The sequence below is a fragment of the Salmo trutta genome, chromosome 29 (genome assembly GCF_901001165.1).
Source record: "Salmo trutta chromosome 29, fSalTru1.1, whole genome shotgun sequence".
NCBI lineage: Eukaryota > Metazoa > Chordata > Actinopteri > Salmoniformes > Salmonidae > Salmo > Salmo trutta.
The window spans coordinates 19,025,664-19,042,904 of NC_042985.1; the positions used below are offsets into that span (position 1 = coordinate 19,025,664).

A 17,241-nucleotide genomic window follows, 5' to 3' on the forward strand; every position below is an offset into this window, starting at 1 on the left:
CCAATGTGGCTGTAGAGTTGAGAGATTCAGCTACACAATTAACATAAAGCTTTGCCAGCTCTTTACTAACAGGTTTGCTCATTTACAAAAGACATGGCTTTTTTTTCTGAGGATTTCTGTATTTTGAAAGGAGTGAGCTATTTTCATATTAAATGCTGAACTTCCTGCTTTACAGGAAGTTTGGGGGCACTCAATATGGCCGCCGGTCCCCATCACAGAACAACAACTTGAATGGGAATGTCCATTCTATTAGTTATATTTCTATGAGACAGACAGCAACCCTTCCTGTCACCATCAGCTCTACTGTGCTTAGACAGACAGAAAATAATGCTGACAACCACTCTGCCATAATTGTTGTTTAATCTGAAGTGGTTTTAACATAATGAGCAAAACCGTTAAAAGTGAGCTGTGTAATCATCGCTAACTGAATACATTTTGTCACATGTATCTTCAAAGCCATGTCTTTTGTAAATGAGCAAACCTGTTAGTAAAGAGCTGGCCAAGCTTTATGTTCATTGTGTAGCTGAATCTCTCAACTCTACAGCCACATTGGAGAATTCCATGGTTAGGGCAACAGGCTGTCCGAAAAACATTAGACAAGTAACATTAAGACTATTAAATATAAGAGTGTTTGGACAACTAAAAGCACATATTAGGCATGCAGAAATAAACTACAACAGAAGTCTGTTGAGGAGAGTGGGGCAAACATCAGGGGATAATGGTAACGATAAGTAGGTCCATGGAAGAATCCTCGGTCCTGTTTATCCCCAGGATGTTGCATCACAGCACGCTTTTACCCACTGATATATGAACTCTTCCAACAACAACGCCAAACGACGCAGGAACAGCAGTCACTGAAAGGAGCCATTGTTCACGCATACTCTACATTTCCTTCTTAGGTGCTACTCACTGAGTAAGTATTGTGTAGGGGTTGAGTGGGGACTCGTATTAAAAAAGCAATGCATAACTTGGCACCCCCAGTTAGTAGTTTTGACTTAGAAAGGTAGTTTCAAAGCAAGTTCCATTGCTGGGCTCAGTCAGTAGTGGTGGTTTTCTAGGCAGCAGTGAAATTCCTCACCTTAATTAAAAAGGATGGGAAGGCTGGAGGAAAAGGTCCTCTAATGAAAGCTTGTTTATATGCTTTCCCCTGAGGGGAGCAGCCAGGCCAGGGGAAGTGGGGGCCAGGCACTCCCTCTCTCTCCCTTTCTCTCTCGCTCTCTCTCTCTCTTTCTCACCTTTCTTTCGCTCTCGCTCTCTCTCTCTCTTTCTCCCAGACCCACTGCTATGCTATGGCATGGCTCTCATTAAACCAATGTCTCCAACAATAAAACACTGACATTCCAGAAGTCATTCCTGAAAATAGACCCACTTCTGTGTCACACTGTTATGCTCCTATAAAGACAAGATCTTATTTATTCAATGAATTACAGCGAAGGGCTTTTTAAAAAATACAAGATTGTAACCAGAAGTGCACTGTGTGGTTACTTACTACTGACAACATAGAAATGCTCACATCTAAAATTCCGGAAAAATCCCTCCTGCTCTGTATTTGAGCTGCCTTTTAATTAAATGAATCAAATCAATTTAACAAGCAGCTATTCCCTGATACCAGGCTCACAGCACGGATGTAGCAAGACATGACCTAAATTATATTTTAAAAAATAGCCACTGCTGTCAGATGTTTTATAACCTGAAGTTTATCTTTAAATTGTGACTTTTTATTAGTACCGTTAATGTAATATGAAACATAATCTAACATGCGGTCGAAGGGGAAACCTAAAATTGTTATTGCATGTGTCATAGCTCATGGGCCTGATTCAGGCAGAGATGTATGGAGCCTTAAGGGTCAGTGGATAAAGAGCTGGTAACTCTAGTTAAACAGAGGTGGTTTGGAACCATGCATGTGTGTTTAGTAACCATGCCTCAGACATGAAGACTTGGCTCCCAAGCTACCCACTGGGCACACACTGGTTGAATCAACGTTGTTTCATCATTTCAATTAAATTACATTGAACCAACGTGGAATAGACGTTGAATCTGTGCCCAGTGGGTAATGTCTAGGCTTTAGCTGGAGCGGGCTAACACAGTCTGACCCGGGTTAAAACACTGGTTAGTCACAGTCCTACTCACCCAGGTAATTCCTGCTCTTCACCGTCTCGGTGACGTTGATCTTGGTGGCTCCCTCTGGGATCTCCACTATCTTGTGGTAGCCCACCTTGTTCAGGCTGTGCTGCTGGAAGAGCCCTGACACCAGCTTACAGGCCGTGTTGTCCCCGCCACACACCCCACACTTGTCCATCACCTTGCCTGAGCCCAGGTACTCATCGCAGCCCAGACTCTGTCAGAGAGGGAGGAGGTCAAAGGAGGGGACAGAGGACATGTATAGCACCTCACTAATCAATACCGGTACATTACAAACAGTACAGTACACTTTTTGTTGTAAGCAGAGGAACTGTAGGATTTTTGAGGTGAAGCAATTTTCAACTGTTGAGCTACTGAGGCATCTGTTTTAACAGGCAACTGTTTTACCACTGAAGTGCATGGAAAAGTAAATAACATGAGCAACCTCATTAATCAAGTAAAGAGGGGAGAAGGAGAGATAATAAACCAAAGCCTATCCCAGCATATTCATAAACAAACCCATGTTATTTCACCTCTCTAACTCCCTGACCTGCTGCACATAATTAACTACCATAACACAACAACCAATTAGCCTGAGCCGGCTTCATTCCAACAACAGGCATATTCTTGGCACGATGCTGGAGTAGTAACGGCTCCCAAAGTTTCAGAGCAAATCCTCAGAGGTGTTAGCGTTCTCTGTCACATTAGCATTCTTAAATTACAGGAAGCCTGGATAAGGTTAGTATAGAACACTCAAATCAGAAGTCAATAAATCCAGCCAATTCAGACGTAAAAGTAGCTCGCTGTGTCAACAGGTGCTGCAGGCAGGGGCCTGGTTGGGACGGATCCCAGCAGGCCACCGTACTTCTATAATTCCAGACCCCTGGGCAGTGGAGAGTAGACACTGGTGTGCCAGGATCAGGATATGCCCTCAGTCCGTCACCACTCGAACCTCGAACCAAAGGAACGACCGAGGGAGGAGTCAGCAGGGGACAAAAAAGCTGTTTAGTTTTAATGACACAAAGCTCCTCTGTGATTTGACTGCTGCTAACGTTAGTCTTTAGTCAGTCAGTATCTTTCAGGGAATGTTACGTTCAGCAGTCCAGTCAATAATCCCCCCCGTTCCTAGACAAAACCCAGTCACAAACAATTTCCTCACAATCCCAAACCAGGACTAATGGGGATCTTGTCTTGCTAAACCGGCATATTTTCTCAGACCAACTGTATATATTACGTCCCAACAAAAAATATTACACAACATTTTGTGTGGGGTCCTTAAGCACAGGACATAACTAGGCTTACATAGAATAATCACACAAACAAATGAAGAGCAGACTACAGTGGTAATTAAAAAGGGTTTTGCTGTAAATTCATGCTCTCTCAGCAGACTTAGTTCTTCCTGGAGCTGCAGTAAGACAGGCAGCTGCATCCTGGATGCAGGCTGGGATATGGGGATGGAAGATGGAGATGGTAGCCAGGCCAGGGCTAGGGGTGGACTGAGGGGATTGGGGTAGGCTCAGGAGACAGAAGCCTGGCTCTCGCCCACCCATAGCAGCGAGGTCTGCATCGGGCCAACACTCCACCCAGGCCAAAATAAATACACACCACCTCCTTCTACTGGCTCCCGAGTGGTGCAGTGGTCTAAGACACTGCATCTCAGTGCAAGAGGCATTACTGCAGTACCTGGTTTGAATCCAGGCTGCATCACATCCGGCCGTGATTGGGAGTCCCATAGGGCGACGCACAATTGGCCCAGCGTCGTCTGGGTAGGCCATCGTTGTAAATAAGAATTTGTTCTTAACTGACTTGCCTAATTAAATAAAGGTTAAATAAAAAATTCTACACAGGAAATAAGCGATGAGAGAGGGAATAGCAAACTAATAGCCCTGAGAAATTACCAAAGAGGGCAAATGTTATATTGGCCAATGTGGAATTATGGATAAAAACGGATCTACAGTAGCCTATAGGCACTCAAATGTAAGATTGGTACATGATGAAAACCAGATTGTTCCACATGAGTTTACACATTATTCTATTTTCATACATCACATGTACAGTATGCAAGGCTATCACAAACAATTGGGATACCAAGTGAGTAGTATCTGTCTTCTCAAGTTTCACCATAAAACACGCTAACTTTAAGCAACAACATTATCACAGAAATCATTTCAATGTTTAGCCTTAATCCCAGGAGAAAGAAAACTGTTCCTTCCTTCCCCTCATAAACTACAGCTTGACAAGCTCGGCGAGTAATGGTTATCTGTGGCCGTTTGCCTGGGAAAAGCTCTGAATCACTATGTGTTAACGTGTGAATGGAGAGTCACATCATTTATTACCAGTAATCTGAGTAATCTGTCAATGTATGAAATATCATGTGACTAAGTGGCGTCAGTTGTGTTTTTAGAAAAATTGTGCAATAAGGTTTTCCAAGCCTTTTAATATGGTAAAATGGCTTAGGGCATGGGACCTATACACGAAGCATTGAAGGAATGTGTGTGGGTATTATTTGATATCACTGTGCAGTACATCTTTCAAATCATAAACTGTCAAAACAGACTTTGGAGAACAGATGATAGCCCATACAAAACAGTGAAGCCAGCAGTCATTTGTTTCCCAAACCTGAAAACAGTCATCCAGGCTGTCCTTGATATATGAAATATAAATGGTCCTGCATCACGAATCCATCAAAATGAGGTGTCTCACTGAACCAAGTTCGGAGTGATCCTAGTTTTTGCCTTTCAAGGGGATCCACAGTATTTAAGTGCTCAATTTATTAAGAGACCACATCATTGCTTTTTTCTAATCTGCTCTCTGTGGGTGGTTTATAATTCTGCTTGGCGCTGGACGACATCCCCTTTCAGGAGAACTATAATGGGTCTTTAAATGTCACTAAAATCCACCTCATCTGGAAATGGTTAGACGTGTCAGGATGGTAGTCAACTACCAGTCAAAGTGAGGAACGTCGGATGAAAACATTAGCCTTCCAATAAACCCCAGCAGTACTTTTCCAGATACAATAGATGTAAGGTCTTGTGCTTTTAGGAATTGGCTTGTCATGATAGGGATAATAATCCCTTGTTGAGTTTAATTTAATTTATGAAATTCTACACAACTGAACCAGCAGACTATTGGTCTCTTTCCATCATACCAGTAACCACTTTATAACAAATGTTTGAGTTTGCATTTACAAGGTTATTAGATACCCTTAAACTACAATCTCACTATGATGGTAAAGCTATCCCAATTCCAAGCCTGTCCTCAGCTGTGCACAGAGGCGCCTCTTCTCAGAAATCAAGGTTTGGGAGCTTTAAAATAAGTGCCTAATGCACTTTAATTGCGTGGGTAAAGAAGGAATGAAAAAACAACATTTATTTCATTACAAACATGCACAAACTGTCAATAAACAGTTGCAAAGACACTCCATGTCACTTGATCCTTTTCCCACAGGCTTGGCGCAGGTTACACTTGCCTTGCAATAATGTTTCTTTTAACTGTGTGGGGGACCTTGGTTTGTGGTTTCCCACAAGGAATGAATATGAATATAAAAATGAGTGGTCACAGTGACTTTATGCTGGAGTCAACAGGAATGTTGGAAACATCTTACAGTCCTTAAGTCGACAAGCCCCCATCTTTCTTTGACTGTAAAGACTTCAGGCTAGAATCTATTAGATCTGCGCTAGCCGACACCTGCATAGAGATTGTTTTGGCGGTATTGGAGGTGGAACTACGTTAGAGTTGACAGATCCACAAGCGGCTCCTTGCATTAGCTTATCGTGGCAACGAAATCACCTGATTTTATAATCCGACAAATCCCATGCAGCCGTGTTACAAGTTCAAACACTCAAATGCGTGATGTTCTATTGTCTACACCTCGATTAGACTGATGGACTATAAAACCCCCCCATCCAAATTAATATGAAAACATGCATTAGAAGCCTACACTTTCTATCGCCGTTTTGAACTTCTAACGCAGTGGGGATAATAAGGAAGTGAGTGGTTTGTGACACAAGAGCAGCCACTGACCTATTTGTCAGCTCACGCCACAGTTACACCTCCAACACCGCCAAAACATCTGCTATGCGTATGTCTGCCAATGCTGGTTAACACTAGTTCTGACTGAATCGTGGCCTTCAACCACCCCAAATGAAGTTATAGATGTGGTTGAAAACGTAATCAGTGGACTGACTGCTAGGGTTTCTCACAGGCGTGGGACTAGGACTCTGGGTTTAAATGGAGAGTGTTTGTGAGTGGATGTTTAGACAGAGAAATCCACTAATAACAACGAGATTTAAGCTAACGTGATTGACATTAACATGTGCAGACAGCTGTACTGTATAGGCCTATCAGGGAGCACTATGGTGCACAAATACATCCAGATTCGTGCAGCTGTTTCAGGAGCCCCATCTACACAAATGATCCATTATCAACCACACACTCTGCATATCAGGGACTCCAGACACTTTTAATCAGTCATTGCTGTAACTGATCCGAGACCATAACTCTTCTGATCTCTGCCATGTCCATGGCTTGAGGTCAGAACATACTTGGGTCTTGTCAGAGCTTAGACTAGGGGTACCCATGATATTATACTCTGGGTGCCATGTCAGACCCACCAGCCTGGAAACCACCAGGGATAACTGACTGAAGCTTAACTTCAGAAGGGTCAGGAAGGTAGATTGCTCAATGAGTCCCTGAGAAAGCACTAAGACTGCTCACTGAATACATTAATATATTAACACACTTGGACCCTTAACACTACTACACGGCACATAAACTTTGAGTGCACAAACTTAGATATGTTTCAAGGTTGAAATCTTGCATATTATTTATTTAACATAACATCTAATATTTTAACACCTAACATAAATGAATGCTGCATTAATGGAATACATATTAATAACAATAACAGGCTCTAGAATTAAGTGTCAGCTAAATGGTTTGGCCTCACTTCACCAATGCCATTTGATTCAACTTAAATTCTTATGAGAATATCTTCAGATTAAAGGAATTCTCCCTTTATTTTCAAATGATAACACTCCACTTTAACATAAAAGAAACACACACCCTGTCGACCAAATTTACGACCAAAGAGTAACAGAGGTTGTTTTGTGAACATTATGAGAACATTTTCAACTCTTCACTTGCTGCAGAGAGTTCTGCTGGAGTGTTGCCATTGCTGTTATCAAGACTTGGCTTGCAATGATACATACGCCAGCTCATCTGGAAATGTAATATTTACATTACTGGGCTTCCAAGCTGAGAATTCTGGGGCAATGTCATACCAGATAATAATTCATAGCGGAGGTGACCTTACAGCAAGATGGCCAATGAATGGAAATTACATTATGCTGAAATCTATAGAAAAGTCAATGACTGACCACAACTTCAACATGAAAAAAAGATGAGTGGGGATCATTGAGTTGGGATCATTATTTAAAATGTGACTCATTGCTCTAGAAGAAATTGTAGTCATAAATAGTAAACTGGGTCATATTGTATATTAGAAGTGCTGGCAATTAGAAATATGTGGGTTCTAAACGTTTAAAATCAAACAGAACGCAAGATATTATGTCTACATAATCTTACATCAAATCTTACAACTCCCCAATGCACAAAATAATACTTACATTCAATAAACATAGTTAACTTCTACTGACTGGGTTGGAAGGACGAAGGTATAGATCGATAGAAATGCCAAAATAACATCCCCTCTGAGACTGATTATGGTTTTCTATCTACCTACCCACTCACTGAGGATGCCTTCACTGTCTGCCTGGTTTGAAATCACAGAGCACTTTGGCACTGTGGTCAAGGAAATTGACTGTGATGTCTCCCATATTAGACATGCGATAGTGGTACAGTATCATAAGGGCTTGGTGTAGACTTGGTGTAGAAGTTAGACATGCCATAGTGGTATCATCTGGGGTTGGTGTACGTATGGTACGCCAGCCAGCTACCGCTGAGTCTCCCAGGCAGGCAGCCCTGGGAGTTGGTGTCAGGATGTCAGGAAGCGGTGTGGCTTGGCTTTGGAGCGGGCAGCAAACCTCAGCTATGCGTCAGTCATTCCATTCATTTAATTTAATCTCCGTCCATGTACGCTTTCCTTCCTGTCTGTTTAAACACTACAGCACAATTAGGTGGAGGTGCTCTCTGCCTGCAGGCAGGTAGGCAGGCAGGACGGACGGACGGAATGTAACTGGCCAGTGTTTTGAGCTCATCAGACAGTAATGAACATAGTAGAGGACGGACGGACGGACGGAGGGACACAGAATCCAGTATATTCTCACACAGAATCCAGTATAGGTCGCTAACAACACACACTGCATTCAACACAATATAGGTATAAAGTAAATGTGATTATTTAGGAAATAACAAAATGCTCAATTCCATCAGCTTTTAAATTGTTACCAAGGCTAGGACTAATGCAAACCCTGAATATTGGACCTGCTGAGTTGAAACACTGGCCAGCTTTTAGAAAAGGACCATACTGGCATCCTGTACATCATTAGAAAATACAGAGCAACATGTCCCATATAATAGTGTCTGTTTGTGTTTTACCACTGATTCCTATTTCATTTCTCTCCGAATCCAGTATAACGTCATAGTATGGCATGACAACCCACCCCCTCCGTTCGTTCGGTCGGTCGGTCCATGTGAAGTGCATGTAGCCGACCGTTTGCAGTGGCGTAGGCCACAAGCATCTGTCTACCACATGGTGAGATGTGTTCCTTTCTACCTTCCCTTTAGAGGCTCCTTTATCAGAACAGTGTTTAATGAGGGTGAGGTCGCTAACAACACACGCTGACTTCAACACAGTCAGCCCTGGAAACACATCTGCAGCTGTGGTGGAGGTAGGCTACTGTAGTGCTGGGGACTGCTCAGTGATCACAAGGTGAAAGGTGATTTTCACTTGCATACAGTATAATGAAGTCACTTTGTAAACTACATCCATCAGACATTCAAGGGCAGCTCCCAATGAATAGTGCTAGATCTGTTATGGTACTGTACAACTTCCAATACCAATTGACCTGTTATGGTACTGTACAACTTCCAATACCAATTGGCATTTCCATATCAGATTACAGCATTAAAAGGAGATTAGGAAATATAGCCATTCTGGCTGCTATGACAGAAGAGAGGGAAAATTGGCAGCCTTCAACAAAGAACTAGAAAATCTATTCATGTCCTATAACCTTTCCATGCGTGTGCACTTTTTAAAACATTTTGCTTCACAAAATTAAATAGACAAATGGACCATCACAATCTGTCTGTAAATGGAGGAATGGAAGACATACTTTCAAGAATCACAGACTTTTCCTCTGATTTCATCTCTGGAACTTGTATCATGGATGTGTTGGGAAGTCAACCAAGCCAAGGCAATAATCTGAGTTTGTAACCACTAAAAGAAGCACAAACTCTTGGTTTTCTTGGACCAGACAGTGATAACTCATGGGTTCTTTCCCACTACATGGCGTTTCCCAACATAAATCATGTGTCAAACCCCAAGTGTGTATCCAAAACAACCAGGAATAATGACTGAACTGTGGGGATAACTCTTCCCACTGAGAGGAGTAGGGCTATTGGGCTCCTCCATCCATTTTAAAGACACCCTCTACTATAGCACTTCACGTCAGCACAGGATACAAAACAGGATAAAGTGGTAATAACATGGTAATAGTATGGCAACAAGCTAAAGTAACTCCAATACTTTTTGTTGCCCCGGATAGGAGTGGGGTCCTCAACAATGAAGAGTAGAGTGATATATACTGGTCATGACTGGGGGATGTTTTCTCAACAGTGAAGAGTAGAGTGATATATACTGGTCATGACTGGGGGATGTTTTCTCAACAGTGAAGAGTAGAGTGATATATACTGGTCATGACTGGGGGATGTTTTCTCAACAGTGAAGAGTAGAGTGATATATACTGGTCATGACTGGGGGATGTTTTCTCAACAGTGAAGAGTAGAGTGATATATACTGGTCATGACTGGGGGATGTTTTCTCAACAGTGAAGAGTAGAGTGATATATACTGGTCATGACTGGGGGATGTTTTCTCAACAGTGAAGAGTAGAGTGATATATACTGGTCATGACTGGGGGATGTTTTCTCAACAGTGAAGAGTAGAGTGATATATACTGGTCATGACTGGGGGATGTTTTCTCAACAGTGAAGAGTAGAGTGATATATACTGGTCATGACTGGGGGATGTTTTCTCAACAGTGAAGAGTAGAGTGATATATACTGGTCATGACTGGGGGATGTTTTCTCACGTACCCCACAAACTTGTCAAACCTCTCTCCCAGCCTCAGGCCTCAGGTCAAGGGCACAGCAGCCTCATAAATGCCCACTGCTTGTAAACGTCTCTGAAATAGCACAAACCGTGTTGATTCTACAGTCTTTAAAACACTGAGGGTTTCCTCTGTCATCAGTATCTGTTTGTAGAGGATCTTATGTTTGGAACATAATGAATGGATATTTAAAAAAGTGCCTAAATACAGGGTAAGAGACAACTTAAGGACACACCTACATGTTTACATGTGGAAATGAAAGGTGCCCTATAGTGAGAGTATTATGGAGGGAACAGGTAATCCTATACAATCATTCTCTAAGACACCAATCTCAACTCCTGCCAAATGACCAACTGCAGCTTCGCCTGATGTCACACATTTTTACAGAGATGTTTAGCAGAAGACAAAGCAAACCGGTTGCATGGACTCACAATTACTTCCATCAAGGCATATGACCTTGATGAACAGATCAAACCAGGATACTGTACACACAGCACTAGAAAGAGATATTCTATTTCTATGACTGTACATCACCTGTCTGCAGCAGTATCACAGTGATGTCACAGCCATGTAGTCAATCATCTACACACACATGGAGCTGTGCCAATCTATGCCCTATTACAAGCCAGACATCCCCCTTTAGAGTTTCCACAGTTATACTAAGTGCAACTTTGAAGGAAACTGTCCTAAATAGCTATATAACAGCCTGCTTTATATGTGCTACAGAGTCAACAGCACAGACTGCCAAAGCTGCTTAACAGTGAAAACAGTCCCACAGTAAATACCTAATCTGATCCCTACTTCCTCCTCATGATCTATAGTCTGCAGTCATAGCCAAGACATGAACTAACTTAGAACTTAACCTATCTATTAGAATCCGACTATCAACTTACAGTTCAGCAGCTCGAGAATGACTTAAGAAGAGCACCGGGCTAAACAGGCTAATTCCATTCATAATACAGGTTTATACAGGTCATAGTTTTAGAGGGAGTCCCTCTTATGTCTGTTTGGGACGTGTAAAGGTGCTGGGACTGGGAGCGATGAGTAGCCAGTCCCAGACGGTCAGTCTCAGCCCAACCTGTGGAAAAGCAGAGAGAGGGTCCATAGTAAGACCATGGTATGGTTTAAGTCTTACCTGTGACCACGGGTTCCCCTGCGCAGTCACAAACATGTGGAGGAGGCAGACAAGCAGCAGAAGAGCCAGACCTGATAGCATTCTCTCATGTGGCCAAGAACTATTGACCAGCAGCCCTCAGTCATGCATTAAGACAGATCCAGTAGAAAAAGGTAGCTGCTCCTGGCTGTTTCGCCTTGCCCCTGTAGTGCAGTGAACGCCAAAACCACTACTCTGCTGATCTTTATGCACAGCCTTGTAAACTGAGCTGGAGGAGGCGCAGCTGGGGAGGCTGGGGCATTTAAGAGGAAATGTTAGGGGCGGAAGGGGGGAGGGAGGGAGAGAGAGAGAGAGAGAGAGAGAGAGAGAGAGAGAAAGGTATATCTGGGAAGAAAGAAGATTAGTGGAGAGATGTTTAAATGAAAAAGGAAATATTTGGGAAGGGAAGAGGAAGAGTATTTATTGTTTATGAATGGTGGAACATGAAGCCTCCTACTGTGTAGTCAACAATGGACAGGTGTTGGTGAGACAACTCAACTGGATACCTTTGCTGAGCATTATTTAGTAGGACTTGATGGAATACCATTGCAATGTAATCTAGACCACTGACAATGGAATACAGCAGACAGCCAAAGAAAAGTAACATAACAGCCCAAAACACTTTGTGGTCAAGTGGACATTCTAACACTGAAATAGACAGACTACGGACTGCATTTCATATTCTTAAACATGGAGAAACCACAAACTCTGCAACAATACGATCCCTTTGCACTCTCTCTTATACAAGCATACTCAAGCACTTAATTGCGAGCCACGTCGCAAGGAAGGCTGGAAGTAAAGAAGCCGGAGCCAAAAAGACTGAACTCATCATATGGTTTTCCTATTGCTGCACCATTGTTTCCACAACATTAAACACTAATTCATCAGGACACACTGTAGTTAGGGGTTTAGGAGTGCGCTCTTCATCAGACTATGACAGTTGGTTTTCACATAAGATTATATGACCATAGTGGGTGCATCAGGGCATTGTGGCTGTATTTGATTCGTAGACCAAGAGCATTTTTGCAGCCATGTTCACTTAACCATGAGATAATGCAATATTTTCCGATTTTAAAGCGGTACAGGGAGACCACAACAGGCACATGCAGCAAACGACTGTATCCACTACAATTCTGTATTTCAGCTGGGCTTTGAGGAGAGAGAGAGAGCGAGAGAGAAAGAGATTTCCAGCAGGCTGTTAGTGAACACACCCTCTTCTTTGGGCCACAGGTGCTTACACACCATTAAGAGAAAATATGCTTTTTTTAGCACAGAAAATGGCTTGTCCCTGTTAAGCAAAGCCAGCAGTGAGTCACTGCATAATATGAATGAGAGTACTGAGAACACTGAACAGGATAACAAGTCATATCAGCACTTATTGAATGCATCTAATTCCATTACATCTCCAATTGTATTTAAATCTTTCACAGCGACAAGCAAAGGCATTATGGACAGACAAAAAGACAAAGTTTAGATAGTGGAGTCTCAAAATATGGACTTGGCTTCTGCTGGCACTCTTGTCTTTCCCCACTCGCTCGCACTCTCTCTCTCTCCCAGAGGCAGACTGACTGACAGCCAGTGACTGAGCAGTGAGCAGCCTCTGCATCAACACAACAGCTGCACACATGTTTACAGGGAACGTAGTATATGGGGAAGAGAGCTTTTCAACAGCATATCTATCTATATAATCTCAGACACATCAGCTACTAATGCTCTCCTGATATACTGTATACTAATCTGGACTGATATTGAACAGTACGCTTAACACCCTGAGGCCGGCTGCTGGATCAGACAGACTGAAACGTAAAGCATGTCCTGGTTCTGGATGGAGTCGTGTTTCCTTCAACATATGGGTCAGGTCAGCAGCCTTGGCTCCCAATGTCTGATTCCTGAAGTCTCCTACCCACACACATCCACACACACCAGAGACATGCATTAGCCTACAGCATCAGGTGGTCTTACCATTACTGTAAGTCTTTTGACATTCAGAGCCCGGACTTGAATTCGATCGAACATTTCTGGAGAGACCTGAAAATAGTTGTGCAGCGACGCTCCCCATCCAAGCTGGCAGAGCTTGAGAGGATCTGCAAAGAAGAATGGGAGAAACTTCCCAAATACATGTGTGCCAAGCTTGTAGAATCATACCCAACAAGACTCGAGGCTGTAATCGCTGCCAAAGGTGCTTCAACAAAGTACTGAGTGAAGGGCCTGAATACTTATGTAAATGTGATATTTAATTTTGTATTTTTTATACATTTGCAAAAAGCTGTTTTTGCTTTGTCATTATGGGGTATTGTGTGTAGATTGATGAAAAGAAAAATGATTTAATCCATTTTAGAATACGGCTGTAACGTAACAACGTGGAAAAAGGGAAGGGGTCTGAATACTTTCTGAAGGTACTGTATAAGGAATAGGGTGCCATGTGGGATGTAGCTGAGAGATAGACAGGATATAAGCTCTGTGGGAAAACTGATCCTGTTTGTATGCTGGTGTTTTTTTCCTGCTTGACACACCTGCTAATAGCCTGATGGTAATGAAGTCGTTAGGAGACACAGATAAGGTGATCATTTATGACCAGGTTGACCTCTGGGGGCAGCCCACCTGCAGCACTGATGACACATTCACTTAGACACGACAAGTATGTACCAATGCACTTACCCCCTTTTTCACACACATATGCAGCACACACAAACACGTGCACGCTCACACATGCACTTTCACACTTGTGTGCGCTCACACTCACACAAACACACAATGATTCTCCCTCTGAATTGACCATAATTCCTGCCATTCAGCGAACCTTGACCACTCATTGAATGGCCTTCAGATGAAACAAACAAACTATTGAAGCTTCAAATCCATTCAAATAGCTCCTCAATTGACATTGACAACCACCCAGATAACAGCCAATCCAATCACTGTCAACAGCAGTCAGTCAGTGTGTGCGCCTGCTGACTGAATGTAAAGAATAACACTGTATGACCCTATAGGGTCCCCTCATAAATCTGTTCACCTCTCAGGTACAGCTGCACTATGGCCCATAACCACATACTACCAAAACTATAATATTACTTAGGCTATGGTATAGTGAACAACAATCACCACAGGATACCAAAAACCAATCACTAGAGGAGTTCACCATCCTTGGTCAGTCTCCCAGAAAAATAAAAAAGAGTGTTAGATTTTTTTCTATTGACTCATAAGAAAGACTGATGAGAGAGTAGTAGTATATAACCTGCCCTGTACTGTACTGTTAAAGATACTGTTCCAGTCGAAAGTGACAGTTTAGCACTCGTTTCAACCTGCGAGAGGAAGCAACAGCAGTCAGAGAGTCTTTAACACTACCGTGGCAGTAATCTGTTCTGCTCCACTACCTGTCCCCAGAGTTGTGTACTATAGTTCAGGTCTATCTTGCACTCATGTACGGCTTGTTCAAGCTCAGTGGAGCTGATAGCTCCCATAGTACAAAGGAGACATATATTTCAGCTGAATACCAGGGGCAGGAAATGAGCATGGAGGTCCGGGGGCTGTGAAGGCCGTAGAGACCAGGGGATGTTTCACACAGTGGAGAAGCCTGGACAGGCAGCCTGCGTCTCTTTTAGAAAGTCAAGCCAGACCATCAACAGCTGTCACAGACAGTAAGCAGTCAGCAAATGGATGAGTCCAAATTGTTCGGCCCGTTGTTGGAGATACATGTAAATTACCGTATTATTTATTTCAAAATTGAATTGGGATGGAAATATTAAATGCACATAACTTTGTACAGTGTACTGTATTTAGAGTAAATAGTCTCTCACTTTATCTACCAGACAACGCATCAAACAGGGAAAATATCTCAGACTTCAGAGACACAGAGCAAAAATGTATTTATTGTATTCAGAGGAAATGAGTCTTCCTAAATGTAAAAGCCAGGAGGTGGAGACCGGAACTAACAGAGTGTTGGAAATGCATCAAGTTTGAGTCTTATTGAAAGCAGACACTTTCTGTTCACAGCGTGAAGGATTTAACGTGCCCCTACTCAGAGGGTCAAAGACTCCCCTGTCTCCAGACACATCCTTTATGAGCTCTGTGCTCAACCCCTGAGAATTGGTCAGCAGAAGTCTGACCCACAGATCCAGCCGGCACATTACAGGCCAGTCACCCAGAACGAAACAGGTGGAGCAGGGCTGAACGCGACCAGGGAGGCTGAGAGGACACACTAACTTCTGAGAATCCTAACTTCTGCTTAAATCAAATGTTCACTTAGTCTCCCATTGACATCAATGCATGACTGAAGTGTGATTTAAGTGGAAGTTAGGTTTCGCCCCTTCAACTATCATCTCCTCCTCATCCGGCTGGCCTAAACCATGTACAGTAACATCTCTACTTTAACAAGCATGGCATTCTACAGTGAAAAAACAATCTACATGCTGTATTGCACTGATTCACACATGTTGTCTGTCCTATTGGGAATTATTTACAGCATGTATACTAACTCACCCAATCACTGACTGCTGTTGTTTTGGTAATCAGTGACTGTATTGGAGGGGGGAGTGATTTCACCACTTTTCTGAGTATATAACCAGCTTCTCAGGCTCCCTCTCAATGCACATCATTCTATAACTAGAGGACTCCTGATCTCTCCAGGATAAGTATCATTTTTGTCTTTAACTGCTGTTGTCTAGTACTGTCTTTTTGCTAGCTAGGGCAGAGAGAGAATACAGTAGACGGCACACGTCAAACGTGTGATTTATGACCCTATGTCATGGGTCACGTGTGTATGCCCATATATGGGCATCCTGTCAGGACATCCTGGCGGGAAGTCATCACGTGCTCTAGGGAGTGCCCATATATGGGCATCCTGTCGTTCCTGTTCTCATGCGTTAGAGTGAGTGTTAATTTATGCATATATTTCATCTGTTCCTTTGAAGCTGTCATGATGATTGATGTGTAGGGACCTCATTGAACTGGGGGATGTGTTTGAACATTTCAAAGAGTATGGCCCCCACCCTGTTTTAGTGACCTTAGGGCTGTTGTCTATGAAACAGGAATGTCCGGGGGTATTGGGGGGCAGACACATTATAAATAAGCCCCAGAACACCACAAGAGCCCACGATAAGCCACTAAAGAAATTAAAAATAAACCCAGAACATTAAACGGGAAATTAAACATGTCTCCTAAGGCCAATTCTGGGTGTACTTTGTGCCTCGTGTCAAGAACCCAATGACAAAAGCATGGAGGACATTTTGTGTGAGGCCCCTGAATGTTTTAAAGAAGTTTTGGATATGAGTGATGGACATATGGCTTACATATTCCAACCTGAGGATTCAACTGTGAAGATTTTCACAGACAGCGGCCCCAGCCCCCTTTATCAAGCAAAATCCTGGAGTTTTTCTTCTGCGCTGCGTATGAGAGAATGGCTTAAGATACAGCTAGCGCAATGTCAGATCGAACAAGCCCTGAGTGGTACATCCCTGCCCGTTGGAAGAGGAGGTGTGCGGGCGCGATGATTTGAAAGCCATAAGAATCTTTTCAATGGCATATACCCCCGACTCCAAAGTGACAATTTTAGCCTGTGAACATTATGATAGTTCAAATGCTACAAAATCAATTAGTTCATATGTATTTTCCAAAGCCTGCAAGGATGTGAACTATTTTATGCCGGTCTTTAGCTTTAAGTGGGCCGATTATCATATAT

At 42.8% G+C, this 17,241-nt stretch overlaps 1 protein-coding gene across 2 annotated transcripts in view; it reads right to left on the reverse strand.

Annotated features, from left to right (window-relative positions):
- Positions 1 to 17,241, reverse strand: part of LOC115167052 (thrombospondin type-1 domain-containing protein 4-like) — a 42,773-nt gene that overhangs the window by 4,749 nt on the left and 20,783 nt on the right. Inside the window, exons 1-2 of one of the 2 annotated variants that reach the window (XM_029721093.1) lie at positions 11,547 to 11,787; positions 2,131 to 2,338 (exon numbers count right to left, since the gene is read on the reverse strand). In XM_029721093.1, the coding sequence (XP_029576953.1) occupies positions 2,131 to 2,338; positions 11,547 to 11,627 (289 nt within the window). In that variant the 5' untranslated portion in view covers positions 11,628 to 11,787. Of the gene's footprint in view, positions 1 to 2,130; positions 2,339 to 11,546; positions 11,788 to 17,241 lie in introns of those variants that run through there. The other variant, XM_029721094.1, reaches the window with a different exon arrangement.